The 19,977-nt window shown below is 45.6% G+C and overlaps 1 protein-coding gene across 1 annotated transcript in view; it reads left to right on the top strand.

The window, feature by feature from the left end:
• MTHFD1 (methylenetetrahydrofolate dehydrogenase, cyclohydrolase and formyltetrahydrofolate synthetase 1) overlaps nucleotides 1-19,977 on the top strand; it is a 113,875-nt gene that overhangs the window by 10,505 nt on the left and 83,393 nt on the right. Inside the window, exons 2-3 of the mRNA XM_089522726.1 lie at nucleotides 18,683-18,767; nucleotides 19,733-19,792. Coding sequence (XP_089378852.1) covers nucleotides 18,683-18,767; nucleotides 19,733-19,792 — 145 coding nt within the window. The remainder of the gene's footprint in view (nucleotides 1-18,682; nucleotides 18,768-19,732; nucleotides 19,793-19,977) is intronic.

The following is a 19,977-nucleotide window of genomic DNA, read 5'->3' as shown; positions in this document are numbered from 1 at the left end:
TTTCTCTCTCCCCCCCCCTCTGCACTTTGAGACCCCTTTAACTGCCAAAGCTCAATGCTCTGGAATTCTGGGGTCTGTGAGGCATTTGGCCTTCTCTGTCAGAGAGCTCTGGTGCCACAATAAACTACAATTCCCAGGATTCCATAGCACTGAGCCCTTGCAGTCCAAGCAGTGTGTTTTGGACACAGAGATCCTCCAAATGAATCCAGTCCCTAGCTTTTATATCTCTCACACACACTGCAGGAATAATAACCCACTTTGAGACTGTTTTAACTCAGTGCTAGGGAATCCTGGGAATGCTAGTGTTTGGGAGACATTGAGACTTCTCTGTCAGTGATGGCTCTGAGGCCACAATAGACTACAATTCCCAGGATTCCCCAGCACTGAGCAGTCTCAAACTGGACCATTTCCTCAGTGTGGATGCACCTGGGGAGGAATTCTGGGCACTGCAGTTCAACTACGTTTGGAGGGTTATGGGACTCCCTGCCAGAGATAGCTCTGGGGCCACAATGTACTACAATTCCCAGCATTCCCCAGCACTAACCCAGGACAGTTAAGTCACTCTCAAACTGGATTATTTCCTCAGTGTGGATGCAGCTTTGGTGAGGAACTCTGGGCATTTCAGTCCAGCATTGTTTTATTTCTGCAGTGTATTTTGGACCAGAGACAAGGTGACCAGGCATCCTCCTCCTTTTCCAGGACATGTCCTCTTCTGTCAAATTTCAAAAGGTCCTCCATTTGGATCATGGCTAAGAAGCATGGATTTATAATTACATGGGTGTTTTTAGCTTTTATTTTTGGCCATGTCCTACATATTTTTGCTTGGGTGCCCTACATTTTGGGGTGAGGGCATTGGTCACCTTGGTCAGATAGCTTTCCAGGGGTTTAACTGCCATTCTGCTGTGGTGCTGGAACAGACCACCATTCCCAGAATTCCATAGCATTCAGCCAAGACAGTTAAAGTGGTCTCAAACCAGATTATTTCTCCAGTGTAGATGCAGCCCAAGCCTTTTGCCTCTCTTATGCCTGAGATTTCAAAGCCCAGCCTTGGCACCACAACAAACTACAAATCCCAGGATTCCATAGGATGGAGTGATGAGAGTGAAAGCAGTGTGGCAGCAGCCTAAGTGTGCTTAATGCAGTTCTTAACATGGTGCACCTCTTGCCTACAGAGTCTCACAAGACATTTTTGTTTAACAACTTGTACCCATTAACTCCATTTCATGTCTTCTTTATTTAGTGGGGAGGAATAGAGACAAAACAAGACAAAATGAAGAAAAACCAAAGTCCCTTGACCAAAGGGTTTGGTTGTGGAATAAGCCTCTGAAATATGCAAGAGGCAATGTTAAAATAAAGCCATGTTCAATGCTCAAATGTGCTGTTTGGAATGGGGAGAGGGGGGTGGCCAGAAAGGGAAGTACATTTCCGTGATCTGTCTACGAATAATGTCAAAATGTCCTCCATTTTGATCATGCCTAAGAAACATGCATTTATATTAACATTTCTAAAAAAAAAGCCTCAATTTTTGAGTGTCCTCCATTTTTATAAAATGTGTCCTACATTTGAAAACGTTGTCCTGCATTTGTCCTACATTTGTCCCGGTTTGGAGGTCCTCACTTATGGCAACCCTACTTATACCTGAATATATAGAGTAGATTGTTTTTCTCAAGCTAAAATATCTTGCATTATCAGACCTTATCATAATATTTTCCTCCTTGACTCTTTGTGATGAGGCAAGAGCACAAAGGGCAGTTGCAAGAAACAAAAACACAGGTAACTAGTAAAAACTGAAAAGGAAAAAAAACAACTCTGGATATTGGGCTCCATGCCTTTAGCATCTGTATGAGAAACTCAGCAGGGGCAGCATCACCCATAGACTATGTAACATTCTCCCAATCTTGTCACTGTGAAAAGAATCAGAGTCTTTAGTAAGAAAGGAATTGGCAGTGATCGGTCAAAAGCAGAAATAATCCAGTTCGAGACCACTTTAACTGCCCTGGCTCAGTGCTAGCGAATCCTGGAAATTGTAGTTTATTGTGGCACCAGAGCTCTCTGACAAAGACAAGGCTAAATGTTACACAGAACTACAGTGCCCAGAATTCCCTAGCATTGAGCCAGGACAGTTAAAGTGGTCTCAAACTGGATTATTCCTGCAGTGTTGTTTGGACCAATAAGACCGGATCTAGATAGGTAGGGCAATGCAATGTTTCCTCTCCTGAAGTCAGGTATAAAATAGCTCTTCCCACAGCTTGGATACAAAGGTACTCTTTCGACTATAGCTTCCAAAATCTCCATTTGGTTGGGGAATTCTGGGAATTCTAGTTAAAAAGTGACCTTCAAAAGCAATGTGGGTAGTGGTAGCCATTTTATCCCTCACTGTAGGAGTTAGGAGGCCCTGCCAGTCTAGTCTGTAGCAGCAAAACTAACAAAATCCCTTAGAAATTTAGCAGATCTACTTATGGCATAAGCTTTCAAGTGGCTCAGAATCCACTTCAGCAGATGAACTCTGATACCGGCAGGTTTAAGCCACAGTAAGCAATACTGTTATTCTTTGACTTACACACACACACACACACCTCTAATGTTTTGCCTTGGATCCGTCCCATTGAATGTGCGTGTATGTATGATGGTGTCTGTTCCTGTTTCATTTTTACAGTTACAAGGGTTGTGGATTAGGGACCTGAATGCCCTTCCCACCTTGATTCTCCATACTCCATTTGCTACAGGGACCTTTCTCTTCAACTTGGCTCCTGTACACAGATGAAGTGGGTGTGGAGAACATGCCTCCAGCAATGCAAAGCAAGCGCACACACACATACACTGGTTGTTGCACACATTGACTTGTACTTTTCTGTACGACGTGCTTACTTGCTATTGACATGAGGTTAACATATAGTCGAGTATATACAGTTAAATGGAAGTGACTTGAAAAATTGGGTTGTATTAATTTGAACATTGGAAGGTGGTCTGGAGCCTATTGAAAACATAAAGTACTGCTCCTGGAGGCTTCCAGGAAAGACAGTTCATTTAAAATAAAATTCCAGAAAAGGGTGCCTTTGGGAGGGGAAATAGAGCCAATAAAAACAGGTTGGAGGGTCCCTAGACTAGACATCCTTTTCCTGTCCTTTTGTCCAATTGCATGAAAGATTATACAACGTTGTGCTAATGTGGTCATTATCCCGTCAGTGAATTGTAATTTACTGCGATCACACAAAAGGCAATCATATGATGGTGCGTTTATCCCATCATTATCTCACCAGTGAAGTGGAATTGTCCTATCGTTTTGCATTAGTGCAAGTTTCTGTTATTGAAAAATGACAGGTCCATTTTCCTTCATTGATGGGATAATGACCAGATAAGCGTGACGTTTGTGATACTAATTTGCATGATCATGCAATAAAAATGGGATAGAGACGGGAGTGATCCGCTTCGCTCCCGTCCTTCATCCCCCCCCCCCATCTGATAACCCCCATACACATACCCTGCAATTGTGCTGATTTGGCAGAGGCAGCCCCAATTAATCTGCTTTCCCACTTTTTTCAACTGCTTTTAAAATGTCTTAAAAGGTCTGCCTGAAGGAAGAGGCCCCTCCCTCTTCAACTGTCATCTCGGCCTCAGAGGGAGCCATCAGGCAGACCCAGCAACATCGGGGACTGCCTGAGAGCTGGTGGAGGACTACTTCTGCCGCTGCCCCCCCCCCACGTCGCCTGGGAAGAAGCTCCCCAGAACTGCAGAGGACTATCTTGCCGCTGTGGTGGCTTTTTACCAGGGGGGAGGGGTCAGTGAGAGAGGGGTGTTTTTATGTATTCTTAATTGTTTTATTGATATTTGCTGTGAACCGCCCTGATCTATGGAAGGGCGGTATAAAAATAAAAAATTTATTATTATTTATTATTTATTGGTTTCTGTCTGCTTCTCCCACTTTTCCCTTTTGTACTCAGTTTACTTTAGTTGCTGCAAATGAAGGTCCAAAAAAGACTGCATAAATAATCCAGTTTGAGACGGCTTTAACTGCTCTGGCTCAGTGCTGGGGAATCATAGGAATCATAGTTTATTGTAGCACCAGGGCTCTCTGACAGAGAAGGCTAAATGTCTCATAAACTACAGTTCCCAGAATTCCCTAGCATTCAGCCAGGGCAGTTAAAGGGGTCTCAGACTGGATTATTTTCGCAGTGTGTTTTGGACCTAGGATTGTACTCAGTTAACTCATCAGAAGGGGGGATCTTGCCCTTCTCTGTAGGCTCAGGCAAAAGCAAACCGTAGCAGACACAGCTTGTGTGTTTCTTTTCACTAATAACTTTTGCCATCTTGGCCACACTATGAGGTTGCTTGGCCACACATGTTCTGGTTTTCATCCAACAAATGTTGGAGGGTGTGTTAACAGACTTATTGTAACATTTTGTCCACCACAGGTTCAGATGCATCTGAAGTATCAACTTAAGAGTGCATCTGTGCTGTAGAAATAATGCTGTTTGATACCACTTTGAGTGCTGTAGCACCTTTCTGTGGAATTCTGTGATTTGTAGCTTTACAAGTCCTTCGGTGCCTCACAAAACTACACATCCGAGGATTCTGTAGGACCGCAGTAAAAAATGAATAAAAATGGTGATTATTGCTACAGTATAGATGCATCCTAATGACCCCAGGGCCATATGATCCCTCGCACAGGAAGATATGGGGTGCATCCGCACTGCACAAATAATGCAGTTTGACTCCACTTTAACTGCTATGGCTCAGTGCTATGAAGTTCTAGGATTTGTACCATAGTTTTGTGAGGTATTTAGCCTTCTGTGTCAGAGAGCTCTGGTGCCAGGATTCCATAGCACTGAGCCATGGCACTTAAAGTGGACTCAAACTGCTTTATTGCTAACAGTGTAGATGCACCCTTAGAGGTTTGGATGTTTATACAGCACACACAGTGGAGGGTAAAGGTTTAAGGAAACTCAGGGTGAGTTTAGATGCAGAAAATACTGCACGGTATTTGGAAGATTTTGTGCGATTTTGGTTACTGGGAAAAAACTAGCAGGCAAACTATGGATTTTTCTGTTTTAGAAATGTTAGGGAAATGGGAATGAATTGCGCATTTGAGTTCCTCCTTCCAGCACACTTTGGTTTTAAAGTGTAAATCTACCCAAGGCCAGGAGAGTATCGATTTCCTTAAACCAGGGATAGATAACTGTCAAGAAACAGTGTGGTGTAGTGGTTTGAATGTTGAACTATGATTCTGGAGATCAGGGTTCGAATCCCTGCATAGACATGAAACCCACTGGGTGACCTTAGGCAAGTCACACTCTCTCAGCCTCAGGAGAAGGCAATGGGAAGTCTTCTCTGAACAAATCTTGCCAAGAAAACCCTATGATAGGTTTGCCTTAAAGTTGCATAAGTTGGAAATGACTTGAAGGCACACAACAACAACAACAACAGACAACTGTCAGGAGTTGGGGAGCCTGCACTATACCCTTCATCAGATTTTCTACCATTTAAAATTTCAATTATTTTTTAGCTTTTTAAACTAAATTATTTGTAGGTTTTATTTTTAAAAAGAAATTTATTTGTTTGAAAAAAAAGAAGCCTGCCTCACTGCAAGTGTTGGCAGCAATGTCACCAAGTTTTGGAGGCCTCTCCGAGCCATTTTTAGGCCGAGGAGAGACCTTCTCAAAACCAGAAAGTAAAGCAGCTTCTAGTTTAATTCCTATTTGGGTTTTTTGGTTTTAGAAAGGCTCCTCTGTGTCTCAAAGAGCCTAGGAGGGCAAAAGTATGGTGAAAATTGCTTTTCTGTGTCCTCTAGGGCTTGTGGGAGGGAGCATTTTTAATTTTAAAAATTAAAATTAAATTTTAAATTTAAAAATTAATTTTAATTTTTTTAAAAACTTGGATAGTGGGATATAGAGTTGCCACAGTGAAAACAGGAGAGGCCTCTTGTACCTTTAATGGTAATGTAGAAGGGGCAATTTCAGAAGACGTTGCTTGTTTCATGTTTGTGTGACAAGCAACACAACCTAAATTCCCTCCTCTACACACCCTGTACTGGTCTGAGCACTGGATTGTGACTCTGGAAACCAGCTCAGCCATGGAAACCCACTGGGTGACCTTGGGCAAATCACACTCTTTCAGCCTCAGAGGATGGCAATGGCAATGGCAAAGGCAACCCCCCTCTGAAAAAAATTGCCAACAAAGCCCAGTGGTAAGTTTGCTTTGGGTTTGCCATAGGTCGGCAATAATTTCAAGGCACGCAACAACAACAACAACACAACCATTAAGGTGCAGAAGTTGGGGGGGGGGGAAGGCTGTGTGTTTTTCCCCAATAAAAGTATTTATTGAAGTGACCTTTCCTAGGAAAGGCAGCCGTTTTTTGAATTCTATCAAATGCTATCTTTCTCTGTTGCTCATTAACTCTTCAGTCTGTGACTGATTAACATCTCTTGATGCTGAAATTTATACCTGTGTCATAAAATGTTTGCTCTCTTTTGAAATCTGTAAGTGATTTTTTTTAAAGAGTACTAAATTCCTTCATTCAACAGCGCAGAAATATCAGAAAAAACCAACTTTACTGGGCAAACTGAATGGTCTTTATATGGTTTTGTATATGCCCTATAAGTGTTTTGAAATAAACACACAATTTTCCTAAACCGCTCCCCCTTCCAATAATTGCACAAACATGCATACATTTTAAGATCTATTAGAAAGTTTAATAAATAGCTGCACAGCTCAGAAATAAGAGAGCAGTGAAATCCGTGCATGGTTTTAAAGTCACTTCTTGTTGGATGTCTGGCTGTGGTGGATGTGTGTTTCATTTTTAAAAGTGACTGGTTCAGTTACTATCAAAAATCAGGAAAGCTGAGTGTATTTAAAAAAAAGATTAACAGTAAAAAATTGTGGGAAGGACTTGGTAACAAATAACTGTAACATATTACTTTGAAAAGTAATTTCCCATGTTCTGTTTTCAAGTAGCAAATGTCTTTACCTTTCCTGGTTCCTGGAGAAGCTCATGGAAATGTATAGATGTGTTTATAAGGAGGTACGGTTGCGTAATGGTTTGAGTGGTGGACTCTGACTCTGGAGACCAAGGGTGAATTCCCAGCTCAGCTATGAAACCCACTGGGTAACCTTGGGGAAGTCACACTCTCTCAGCCTCAGGAAGGCAAACCTCTTCTGAAGAAACCTGCCAAGAAAACCCCATGATAGGGTCGCCATATGTCGGAAATGACTTAAAGGCACGCAGCAGCAAAGCTCATCTATATACTGTAGCATTTTAGAGGTAATTGTATTATTCTGTTTATAGCAAATGTAGCAAAGTCTTTATGAGTGCACTAAACTCTTAATTGTTGTGGCATCAGCTTTCATGGGTTAGAGTCTACACTTCATCAGGTGCCCGATGTTGACTCTGATCTACAAAGGCTGATGCCACAATGCATCTGTTAGTATTTGGGAACCACCAGGCTTTCTATATTGTGCTATAGAACTATTCCTCGTCTTTGCAATTCTGTTTTCCATTTTATAGGTCTTTAACAACTGTTTGATCCAAATTGTTATGGCCTAAATTTTTGAACCAATCTGTATTTATGGTCAGTGTCACATAGTGATTTGAGTGTTGGACTACAACTCTGGAGACCAGGGTTCAATTCTCAGCTCGGCCATGAAACCCACAGAGTAACCTTGGGCAAGGCACACATTCTCAGCCTGAGAAATCCTCATGTTTACCTTAGGGTCACCATAAGTTGGAAATGATTTGAAGACAAATAACAGCAGCAAAAATATTGATCCAGTGTGTTATGAAAAAGGCAAATTTTAATGTTGAGAATCTTTAAGGAATCAATTATATTTTTCTGTAAATTAATGGTGTTTGCTATATTGTGTCACCACGACTGAAAGAGAATATTGATTTTATGTAAAAATTACAGGAAAGGAAAACCAAAATGAGCGAAGGATGGGAATAACAGTGTGTAAAGGCTTTTATCTCAATATATCAAATTATGCATGCTGTGAAGAAAGTAGAGAGAGGGGTAAAATCATACTTCATGTAATACTAGAAGCCAGGATCATTCACTGAAGCCACACAGTAGGATATTCAGCATAGTTAAAATTGAAATTGTGTGTCATACATTGTAGTAATGCTTACCAACTTGGGTATCTTTAAAGGGGGATTAAAGACAGGTTCATAAAAGATAAAGCCACTAGCAGACTGCTAGTCATTGTGGTTATACAGTATATTTAATATGCCTGTGACTATCAGTTGCTGATAATACAAGGGGGAGATGTTTGTTCACTCATACCCTGCTTATGGGTTTTTTCATAGACATATGTTTGGGCATGTGTTACAAAATTTGAGACTGTGGCGGGATACAGACGGGCAAAAAGGGGTGTATTCATGACGTCATGAAGGTAGAGCCTTCAGACGGCCCTTACCTGAATGCCGTCATGAACACGCCCCCCGCACGCCCCAAGCGGGAAGAGGCGGCATTAAAAAGGTGCTGCTTTTTTCCGCTTCTTTTTGATTTGCGGCGTACGTGCGCAGCTCCGTATGTAAGCTGCTGCACCGGTACGTCAGAATTGCTACGCCGCAAATATAAGTTGCCTGTTTAAAAGCTTCGTGTCAGCTGCGTCGCATAATGGGTCGGGGTCCGGGACATGCGTGGTTTGCAGTCAAGCTTTAATTGCAGCGTCTGCTGTCATGGAGCTGTGGAAGCTGTGGCACAGCTGCGGCACATTTTAAGGCTCGTAACCCTAACCCTAGAGCCACTTGTGCGCATGCGTTGCTAGAATCGCGGGAAGTTGTAAGTTTTGCCGGCGGATGTTTTGGTTGTAGAAAGTGATAAGGGAAAGTTTGGAATTTAAAGTGACCCCCTACACACATTCCTGCGCCATTTTCACCTGGGAATGGGCACAGTTCGGCTGCTCCTGGCACAGCTGTGCGGCGGCTCCCCTTTGCCACCAGGCAGGATGGCTCAGCCATCCACCAGCACCCCGAAAAAAGGCAGGGGGACGTCTTGGTCTCATACTGAGACGGCTGACCTCATAGCTATATGGTCCCAGCCAAACATTTTGCAGAAACTGGAGCAGTCCTACCTGAATGCTGACACATATCGAGAAGTGGAAGAAGCCATGAGAGCTGCTGCACCGGTACACCAGAATTGCTACGCCGCTAATTTAAGTTGCCCATTTAAAAGCTCCGTGTCTGCTGCGTCGCATAATGAGTTGGGGTCTTGGAACATGCGCAGTTTGCAGTCAGGCTTTAATTGCAGCGTCCGCTGCCATGCAGGTGTGGAAGCTGCAGCACAGCTGCAGCGCATTTTAAGACTTGTAACCCTAACCCTAACCCTAGAGCAACATGTACGCATGCGCTGCTTGGAAAGTTTGGACTTTAAAGTGCACCCCTACACACATTCCTGTGCCATTTTCACCTAACAATAAAAAACCCCTAAAACTGTAAATATTTACATATGTACAAGGGAGGTGATGGGGGATGGCAGGGGGACAGCGGTGGCAGCGGCGACAGCTGTGGCTGTGCATTGCAGATTCAGCAGGAGCGCGGGGACCAAAGGAGAGGAGGCATCCATGATGCTGGTGACACTGGCAAAGTGCAAGCGGGCAAGGATGCCAACACCAGCTGATCACCAGCTGGCAGGAGACCACCATTGTTCTTGGGCAGAGCGGGGGAAAAAGTTTTAAAGGGGCTTGGGCACTTTAAATGTGCCCATAGGCTTTCTGCCGCCGCTGCTTAACGCTGCAGCTGCGCACCCGCGCACCCGCCAGCCGGCAAAGGAAAAAAAAAAGCCCCGTTTTTGGCCGCCCGTGAGGAGGGGCAGACAGTCCCGCAGGGAGCTCATGGAAAGGGCACTGGGATTTCAAGAGACGGCACTAGGATTTCAAGGGAGGACACTGGGAGTTCATGAGAGGAACCTAGAAGTGCAAGTGAGGGCAGTGGAAGTTCAAGAGAGGGCCGTTCAGAACCAGGAGAGATCAATAGACAGGTCAGACCAGGAGCAGAGGTGACTCAACACCACCTTGGAAGCCCAGACTGTTCTGATGGGGCAAATGCTGGAGATCATGAGGGGAGGGGAGGGTGGCCCGAGACGCAGAAGGGTATGTAGGGAGCAGGGTGGAAGAGGCAGGGCTGTCCTCAGGGTCGTGGAGGAAGGGGTTGAGCAGCAGGAGCCCCCAGCAAGAGCTGGAAGAGCCAGGGCTGTCCCCAGGGTCGTGGAGGAAGGAGTAGGGCAGCAGGAGCCCCCAGCAAGAGCTGGAAGAGCCAGGGCTGTCCTCAGGGTCGTGGAGGAAGGAGTAGGGCAGCAGGAGCCCCCAGCAAGAGCAATCCTTCCAGCTGAGGAGCAGGGAGTTGCCATGGAGGTGGAACTGGCTCAGCAGCCTCTTGCTGGGCCATCCTCCAGCCCCTTCAGTGACTCTGTGGCAGTCCCACCGCCCACACCCCGCCCCCAAAGGCAAAGGGCAACTAGAGGGGGCCTGGGATCAAGGGGCAGGGAGCACTGACAAGGCACTAGGTCCCATGATGTCCCATAAAGACATCATTTCGCCTCCCAGGGCATGTGTTCCCTCCCAGCCCTATCTACTCTAGTCTACCCTTCCTGTTCTCTCCTCCCACCATGCCTGGCTCACTGGTCCCCAAACCAGCAATGTCCAAACTCTGTCCTTCCAGGCGTTTGGACTTCATCTCCCAGAATCCCCAGCCACCTTGCCCTGTGGTCTGGGATTCTGGGAGATGAAGTCCAAACGCCTGGAAGGACAGAGTTTGGACATTGCTACCTCCCAGCACTCCTGCCTAGCTTTAGACTGCACAGTTGCGCTTAAGCTGTCACATTCACACTCACAGCCACACTGCCGCAGTTGCGCATAATGAACCACACAAATTTTTTTTAAAAATAAACTTTTTTATTTACAATAACAAAACATTTTTTATTTACATATGTACAATATTTACAAAGGGAAGGGGGAGGGTGAAGGGGGTGGTGGTGAAGGGGGATGGCAGAGGGGGCAGGGGAGGGAAGCTGCTTCAGGGAGGGGGAGGAGGCGGTTGGGCGGGCAGCCGGCGGAGGAGTTCCCGGAGGGTCTCTTCCATGGAGGAGACTCTCTCCGCCAGCTTGTCCACCTTCTCCTCCAGGGCAGCGAACCTCCTCTCCGTCCGGTTCTCTGTGGGGGGAAAAGAAAGAGGATGGTTAGGGTCAGCCTGTGGAGCCCATCACCCACTCCCACAGGCAGGGTTTCTGGGTGCCCCCACTCCCTTCCCTGGGTTCACCTCTGCACTTACCTTGCTGCCGGGCTTGGAGGACTCGATCCAGGGTCCTGGCATCGAGGGCCAAGTCCCCTGGCTCCCCTGGCAGGCGGCGGCTCGGGCCAGGCTCCTCAGCTGCGGCGACAGCAGCAAGGACTTCAAGCCCTGGCAAGGCAGACGAGGGCACAAGTGTCGTGGGGGCTGCAGTCAGGCAACCCCCACCCCTCACCCTGGGGACCTACCTGCCGCCAGAGGAGCCTGCTCTGGCTGTGGAGGGGCCACAGCAGCTGGTCCTGGCTGTGGCCCACCCTCGGGGACATCCTCGTCCCCCGAGAATGGTGGAGAGGGCGACCTGGCACGCCTGCAGAAGGGAAGAGGAGGGATGGCATTGGCACCATGCAGGAAGGAGAGGAGGGCAAGGGAAGGGTCAAGGAGGGTAGGACAGGGCATGGCAAGAGCTCTGACTTACCTGGAGGACGGCGATCTTCCGGTCTGGGCCTATCTCCCCTGACCCACAGGTCCTTCAGCCGCGAGAAGAATGGTGGCCGCTTGTCAACCGGGGGCTCCTCTCCGAAATCTTCAAGGGTTTCAAAGAACGCTGCCTTGAGAGTTTTAAACTTCACTCTACATTGGTGCAGCGTTCTTTGAAACCCTTGGTTTCGGAGGGCACGAGATGACTCGAGAAAATGCCCCCGGTTGGGCTTGTTGGTGCTGGCCATCACCCTCCTCGCAGCTGCCTGTGGCATCAGGGAGTCCAGGAGGATCCCGACCTCCTCATCGGTCCAGTAGGCCATGCGGATCGGGACCCTCCTGCGTGGCTCTGCCATGTTGATCGCCGTCCTGGGGTCTTGCACAGTTGCGCACGGGTATATATGGGCACCTGTGGCTCAGGGCCGTTAGGCCAAGGTGGTCCTAGGCCAATGATAGCTTTCAGAGGAGCAGTTTGAATCTGTCCCCCAATAGATGCCCTCTGGGTGCCCTATTGATACATTCAAATGAGCCATTAGGAAAGCTTGAATTTGAGGGGGATTGATACATTGTCAAAGGGGCAATTGGCAGTTGGAGCTGATGTATCTTTTTCACCCAGGAAAACAGGCGCCAGGAGACCTTTTGTGTGTGTGTGTTTGTGTGTGTCCCCCTCAGGCACGTGGCAAAACATGCCCACAGCACAGATCAGGAATGATAGGCAGACACAGGCTGTGGATAATGGGATACATTTATTCATGTGCTTATGCTATTACAGGACATTGCACTCTGACATCACAGATGATGGCACAGGAGCCATCCTTCAGATTCTCCTTGTCAGAAAAAAATCTGCCAGGGCATTCCTCACAGTCTCCCCTGCTTTCTTCTTCTCTTTCTCTTGAGCCTCTGTGATTGGTGCCAGGGTGGGCAGCACAAAACGGCGCCTATATCGCATGCCCTCATCCAGGACCCTGCCCTTGGTCTCACAGATGTTGTGCAGAATGACGCATGATACCAGGATGGGCACCACGTTCTCCTCTGCCACCTTTGTTCTTGGGCAGGGCGGGGAAAAAAGTTTTAAAGGGGCTTGGGCGCTTTAAATGTGCCCATAGGCTTTCTGCCGCCGCTGCTTAGCGCTGCAGCTGCGCATCCGCCAGCCAGCAAAGGAAAAAAAAAAGCCGCAGTTTGTGCCGCCCGTGCGGAAGCTGCCCCTTTCTTTGCGGCGTCCTCCGAGGCGGCGGTATAGAAGCTACGGGTCCGAAACGGACCCAGGTGAGGCGTCTTCACTGCCCCCCGTGTGGAAGCCCCAACACCTGAAGCACGTCCCCGGGGCGGGCGGTCTGGAGGCTCCGTATTCAGCAGAATACACCTCCAAGACGTCTTCTCCTGCCTGTCTGTAGCCCGCCTAGGTTGCCTTTGGTCTGATCCAACAGTACGGTTATAGTAGGAGCTTTCCTCTGCCTCCTTTTGAGTTGAAGATTAGCTGATCTGCGGCTGCTCCACATTTTGTGGAGACTGTTTCCAGAACATCTCTACTAGATACTGGAAAACTTATGACAAGCCACCATTTTTGGAAGCGGGGGGGGAAGATTTATCTTTACAGACCCACCAATTCTGGGAGGTTACAGTATTAAAGATGGATGTCAGTGTTGAGATAATAAATACAGTCTGGAGAGAGGAGTGCTGGACATTTCTTCTCCTCAAAATTCATTTAGAGGAGTCATGAGTTTGGCCCTTGTACGACTCATGTGCTGTCAGTTAAAAGGTCTACAGCATAGCCACGCAACCCATGAAACAAGCTAAAGATTTAAAATCCTGTTGTTGTTTTTAATCATGCCATGGCCGCTTCCCCTTTCCTGTTGTAATTATGTGCTTCTGTGCAGAGAAATAATTTGTGTTCTTGGGATTGATCAATTTGAAATGGGATTTTTTAAAAAAGCGTTACAACATCTCTGCCAGATGTGATACAAGGGATAGCACTGGTCTTGGACTAGGGAAGCCTGAGAGCAACTGCCAACTCACCTCTGGCGTTCATTTGGGTCAGAATTACTTTGTACTTTGAACTACATCACAGGACATTTGCGAAAATATGCACCCCTCTGGTGCCTCAGTATCTGTTGTTCAGGATTCTTTAGAAGAAATTTGTAAGTAAAATGAATAAAATACAGTTGGTACTCCATATCCATAGATTCTGCATTCATGGAGTCAACCATTCATGACTTGGGAATACTTTTTTTAAAATTCCCCAAAGGAAACCTTGATTTTGCCATTTTGTATAAGGGACACCATTTTACTACCTCTCTTGTATAAAATGGGGCTTGAGCATCCATGGATTTTGGTATCCACAGGGGTTCAGTGTGCTTTAATGGTTTGGGCATTGGACTAGGACACTGGGAGACCAGGTTCGAATCCTGGCTCGGTCATAGAAACCCACTGGGTGATCTTGGGCAAGTCACAATCTCTCATCCTCAGAGGATGGCAATGGCAAACCCTCTCTGAAGAAATTTGCCAAGAAAGCCCTATGATATGTTCACTACAGGGTCACTATAAGTTGAAAATACTTAGTTGTAAGTTATTTTAAAACATACCTTGGCATCATTAGCCTGACATGTTATTTGTCATGAACTAACTGGAGTTCTCTGTTTTACAAACATCTGCCCTCCTTTTCTTAGTTTTGCAGTTGTCCAAATAATAATTAGGATAAGCTGGGAAAGATTAGACCAGTATGCTTTGCAACTTAAATTTCTTTGAACACTTTTATATGCTACTTAAGTCCAGAGATCCAAATCTCTCATATCTGTATGAACAAAATGCAGCAACAGAGAGGATTTACTAATTAAAACCATTCATTTTTCTTTCCAGCTTCAGTGCATCCTGTTTAGGGTTGCCATAGGTCCGGACCTCCAAAACGGGACAAATGTAGGACAAAATTTTCAAATGTAGGACACAATTTTTTTTGTGCCCTACATTTGAATAGGAGCCCCGGACCTGGGCCCCGCCCTCGCTGCTGTGGTGACGGGGGCGGGGCTAAGACGAGGAGAGAATACTCCTCCCAGGGAGGCTTGCCCTCCCGGCCTTCGCCCCGCCCTCGCTGCTGTGGCGACGGGGGCGGGGCTAAGGCGAGGAGGGAACACTCCTCCCAGGGAGGCTTGCCCTCCCAGCCTTCGCCCCGCCCTCGCTGCTGTGGCAATGGGGACGGGGCTAAGGCGGGGAGGGAATACTCCTCCCAGGGAGGCTTGCCCTCCCGGCCTGGGCCCCGCCCTTGCTGCTATGGCGATGGGGGCGGGGCTAAGGCGGGGAGGGAACACTCCTCCCAGGGAGGCTTGCCCTCCCGGCCTTCGCCCCGCCCTCGCTGCTGTGGCAATGGGGACGGGGCTAAGGCGGGGAGGGAATACTCCCCTCAGCCCGGGGGCGGGCGAAATCCCGGGGGCGGGGCCAAACTGGGGCAGGACCGTGCGGCCCCGCCCAAAACCGGGAAAGTCCCGCCCACCAGCGGGATATGGCAACCCTAATCCTGTTAGAGGAGGGTTGAGCAATATGTGGTCCATGACTCCCATCCTCACACCATCCATCCACCATGCCCCAAAAATTGGTCAAAAATGTCAAAATTGTGGTTAGGATCATGGAAGCATCTACGAACTGTGATTTTTGTTTTAAATTAGTTTGAGGTTTGTGGTTTAGTGATGCAAGTGTCAAAATACCTTATTTCTACAATGTAGATTTACCCTCTGTAGGTGAGAATTATAAGTACTCTTTGCTAGACTAGAAATCCCAGGATTCCATAGGATAGGAATCACAGTGCTTTAACAGTGTAGTGCAGTGATGTCCAAACTCTGGCCCTCCAGGTTTTTGGACTTCAGCTCCCAGAATCCCAGACCATTAGCCAAGATGGCTGAAGCATCTCGGAGCTGAAGTCCAAAACACCTGGAGGGCCAGAGTTTGGACATCACTGGTATAGTGTAAAAAGGTACTAGGACACTTCTAGTTTCAATATTTTTTCCTATTTCAGTAACATTTTAATAATTTCTAGTCATGATGTGGACCATGACTGATGCCTGGGCCACATTGACTCCTGATCCTGCCATAGTTAGCCAATGTTGAAAGCATGAAGAAAAGTAACTGATATGTGTGTTTTTATGGGAGGGGAAAATCTATGAACCTCTGTATTAAGGACAGGAGGGGAGTGAATAAGTGAATATCTGTGAAATATTAACTGACATTTAGAACAGATGTCCTTTCCCAACTTTGCTCATTTTGTTTGTCTGGGGATTTGTGTGTGCGCGTGCGTATGTGTGCTGGAAACATTAGATCAAATGGGCTAAATGTTGTGAAATAAAAGCTAAGAGGTGAACTATTAACTGCTGACAAGCTTAATTCAAATGCTGTCCTTTTGAAATGCAGGAATCATTTCTTATTTTAGGGCACATGGAAGTGTGATCTGTGAATACTTAACACCCAGGGTCAGCTCTGGATGTGAGCAAAATATCCCCTGTTGGGTTCTTTTTTCTATTTGTAACCCTAGGATTTATTTGGTTGCAGTGGCAGCAAACTGGGATGCTGAGCTAACCAGTCTTTAGGTTTTCCCATAACACTTCAAGGAATGCCAGGTCATGGCCATTGAAGGAGATGGTATAAAACAGTGATGGTGAACCTTTTAGAGGCCGAGTGCCCAAACTGCAACCCCAAACCCACTTATTTATTGCAAAGTGCCATGTCCCTCTGGCTTTCTAGTAACAAACTCTGGCAAACTCCACATGTGAGGGCTCTGAGTGCCACCTCGGGCACGCGTGCCATAGGTTCGCCATCACTGGTATAAAAGAATCCAAATCCTTCATGGAAATCAGCATCCAACCCGAGTCTTCCTCTTCTTCTTCTTCTTCTTATTATTATTATTGTGGTTATTATTTCACGGTTTTAGAATTTTGCCTTCCATAGACTTGCCATCTCACATCTTTGCCCCTCGTCATCAAGCACTGTCAAAACCTACCGGCCAAAACTGGGTTGCTATTTTTTTAACTTGTTAAATTACAGTATTTTAAAAAGATGTTTCTGTTATCTGCAATTTCTCTCCATGCTCACCAGATGGCACTGGAAATGTGATGATTGTTTTCATGAGACAGTTTTGAATCTTGAGAATGAATGAGAACTGGCTGGTTTATTTTATTGTACTGTATTTTATTTCCAAATCTAGGCCCTTCTTTTCTATCTTACTAGTTTTAAATGAATTGGGAATGTTCCCACTCATTTTTTCTGGATGGTAAATGAAAAAGATGTTTATATATGAAATGTTGTGTAAGAATGAGTTGCACTCTCTCTCTTTCTCTCTAGTGTGGGGTAGTGAGTAGAATGTCAAACTGTTTTTTGTCTTTCATCAGCTTCCACTTTTCTTATGATTTCTGGTTAGGTGGCCAAACTTATAGACCTGTGCTTCTTTAATATGCTGGGAGTAGCTGGTGAGGCAGGCTGGTCTGCTTTCTGTTATTCTCTTTGTTTTCCTGTTCATGTATGCTCAAGTAAGGGATGCTGTTTAGTTTACCTGCTGTAGGCTGCATCCACACTGCAGAAATAATCCAGTTTGACACCACTTTAGCTGCCATGGCTCAATACTGTAGAATTCTTGGAATTGTACTTTTATGAGATATTTAGACTTCTCTGTGGGAGAGTTCTGGTGCCCGAACAAGCGACAGTTCCCAGAATTCCATTGCATTGAGCCATAGTTAAAGTGGTGTCAACCTGGATTATTTCTGCAGTGCAGATGCAATCATAGTCAAGCACACACTGCAGTAAGATCACCTAAAGTAGAATCCCATTCTTGCCCAGTTCAAGATTTACTGCAATGTTTTCTGCAGGCAGGCAGGCTGCTGCAAGGCCACACCAGAAGAGGTCTCTTTCACCATTCCTCTAGTGCTAATGCTTGCTTGAAAAACTTCCAGCTAGGCAGAGAATAAGGAGAAAAAGAGGGCCTGGGCAGGCATAAAGTGACTTTGAAAAAAAAAAAGTTGGAGGCTTCTTTGTCGGAGGCTGTGTTTAGTTAGATTTGCCTGTAAGTGAATTTCCTTCCATTTGACAAAGTCTGACCATTCATGAAACCTCTTGAAAACATACTTGGCCGAAATTAGACTTAAGCATCTGTGCCTTTGTGGCTCCAACTGACTCTCTCTGAACTCTTCAGAGTACTTACTACTAGATGCATACAGTTGACTAAGGTATATTGAGATTTAAGAGTCACCAGTGGTAAACTTGACCCCATCTTATTCAAGTTTTCCCCTCACAACTTAGCTGGTGGCGCAGTGGTTAAATGCCTGTACTGCAGCCACTCACTTACAAACCACAAGGTTGTGAGTTCACTACCAGCAAAAGGGCTCAAGCTTGACTCAGGCTTGCATCCTTCTGAGGAGGTTGCTAAAATGAGTACCCAGATTGTTGGGGGGGGAATTAGCTTACATTTTGTAAACCGCTTAGGGAGTGCTTAAGTGCACCGATAAGCGGTATAGAAATGTGCTTGCTATTGCTAATGCTGTTGTAGTTTGTTATTCTGTACTTTCAAGTCATTTCTGACTTACAGCAACCCTAAGGTGAATCAATCATGGGGTTTTTCTGGCAAGGTTTGTTCAGAGGAGGTTTAACCTTGCCTTCCCCACTGGGTTTCCATGGCTGAGTGGGGATTTGAATCCTGGGCTCCAGAGTTGCAATCCAATACTCAATTATGCCAAGCCAGCTCTCTACCCATTCTTTCAGTTCATGCTTTAAGTTCATGTATGATACCTAATGGGCACAGAGTGTAGGAGAATTTTTCCTCTGAGTAGCAGCAGCCAACCTGTGTATACCTGAAATTCAAGGATTAGATCTTAAAGTGAATTGATGCAGGTTTTGGGTTAAAGACACCAGAATGTAGGAACCTGAACCTCCTTGCTTGCTAGATTTATGGTTAATATCTGCTTTCTCTCTTTCTCTCCCCCCCCCCCCAAAAAAAAAAACTTCTTTCTCTTCTAGACAAGTAAGGCAGAGACTGAAGAACCAGGTGGCGGAGATGAAGGAGAGAGTTCCAGGTTTCAGGCCAGGCCTTGCAATTCTGCAGGTAGTGGCAACGTATTACTATTTTGTGCACAACTTGAAAAAGTTACTTTTTGGATTACAGCTTCTAGAATCTCCTGGCCAACATGTATGTGGTATCTAATGCAGCTCTTCTTAAGGTCAGGAATACAGGTTCCCATTTTACTGCACCCAGACAGCAACTGAATTCAAAACATCACAATTCAAGACCCCACAACACAATTCAAAAAGAATATTGAGAAGCTGGAGCGTGTCCTGAGGGGGGCAGCCAGAGAGGTATAAGGTCTGGAAACCATAAAGCCTTATGAGGAGAGACTTAGGGAGCTGGGTATGTTTGGCTTGGAGAAGAGAGGAGGTGATATGATAGTCCTGTTTAAATATTTGAAGGGGTGTCATATTGAGGATGAAGCAAGCTTATTTTCTGCTGCTCCAGAGACTAGAACATGGAACAATGGATGCAAGTTACAGGAAACGAGATTGGCCCTTCTGGTCTCTTCCAATTCTATGATTCTCTGCAAAACAGCCTTAGGTGGGCAGAAAGTGGCTTAACCCTTCTATTTCCCCCACTTCTTCTGTGGCTGGAATTTTAACATTTTGAGAATTGTAGAGAAAATTGTATGAGAACACAGTTTTTACATATTAATACATGCAGTAGAATCTAGACTGACAAAGTGAAAAACATAAATAATAATAATAGTAACAGTAACAGTAAAAATAATAATAATTCTTGTAATCCCGCTTTGATCCATTGGGAGAGGCGGGAAATAGAAATAAAATTTATTATTATTATTATTATTATTATTATTATTATTATTACCTCCTTTCCCAAAGGCTCAAAGTGGGGTCCAACATAGATCAAAATACATTATTATTATTATTATTATTCACGCTGTTTTCCCAAAACTGGCTCACAATATTAAAATTAAAATGAAACAATATTTTCTTTGTATGATCTGACTTGTCTGACTTCCATCTCCACTTTTCTTAAAGGTTGGCGATCGGGATGATTCAAATCTCTATATTAGCATGAAGCTAAAGGCTGCAGCGGAGGTAAGATTTCTTCCTATACCAAAGTGGACAAAGTACAGCCTGCAGGCAACCATTTTTGTGGCCCGTAAGGGACAAAAAAAAAAGCCCTAAAGTGACCTGAGGCTGTGGGAGGCATGTACACCACATTTTGAGCCCCCTGGACTTTCCAAGGATCAAAACAAAAATTTTGCAAAATTTTAAAAATC

The sequence above is a fragment of the Sceloporus occidentalis genome, unplaced genomic scaffold (assembly GCF_023333645.1).
Source record: "Sceloporus occidentalis isolate IW3139 unplaced genomic scaffold, rSceOcc1.0.p SCAF_4, whole genome shotgun sequence".
NCBI lineage: Eukaryota > Metazoa > Chordata > Lepidosauria > Squamata > Phrynosomatidae > Sceloporus > Sceloporus occidentalis.
This window is presented reverse-complemented; position numbering and strand designations above follow the sequence as displayed.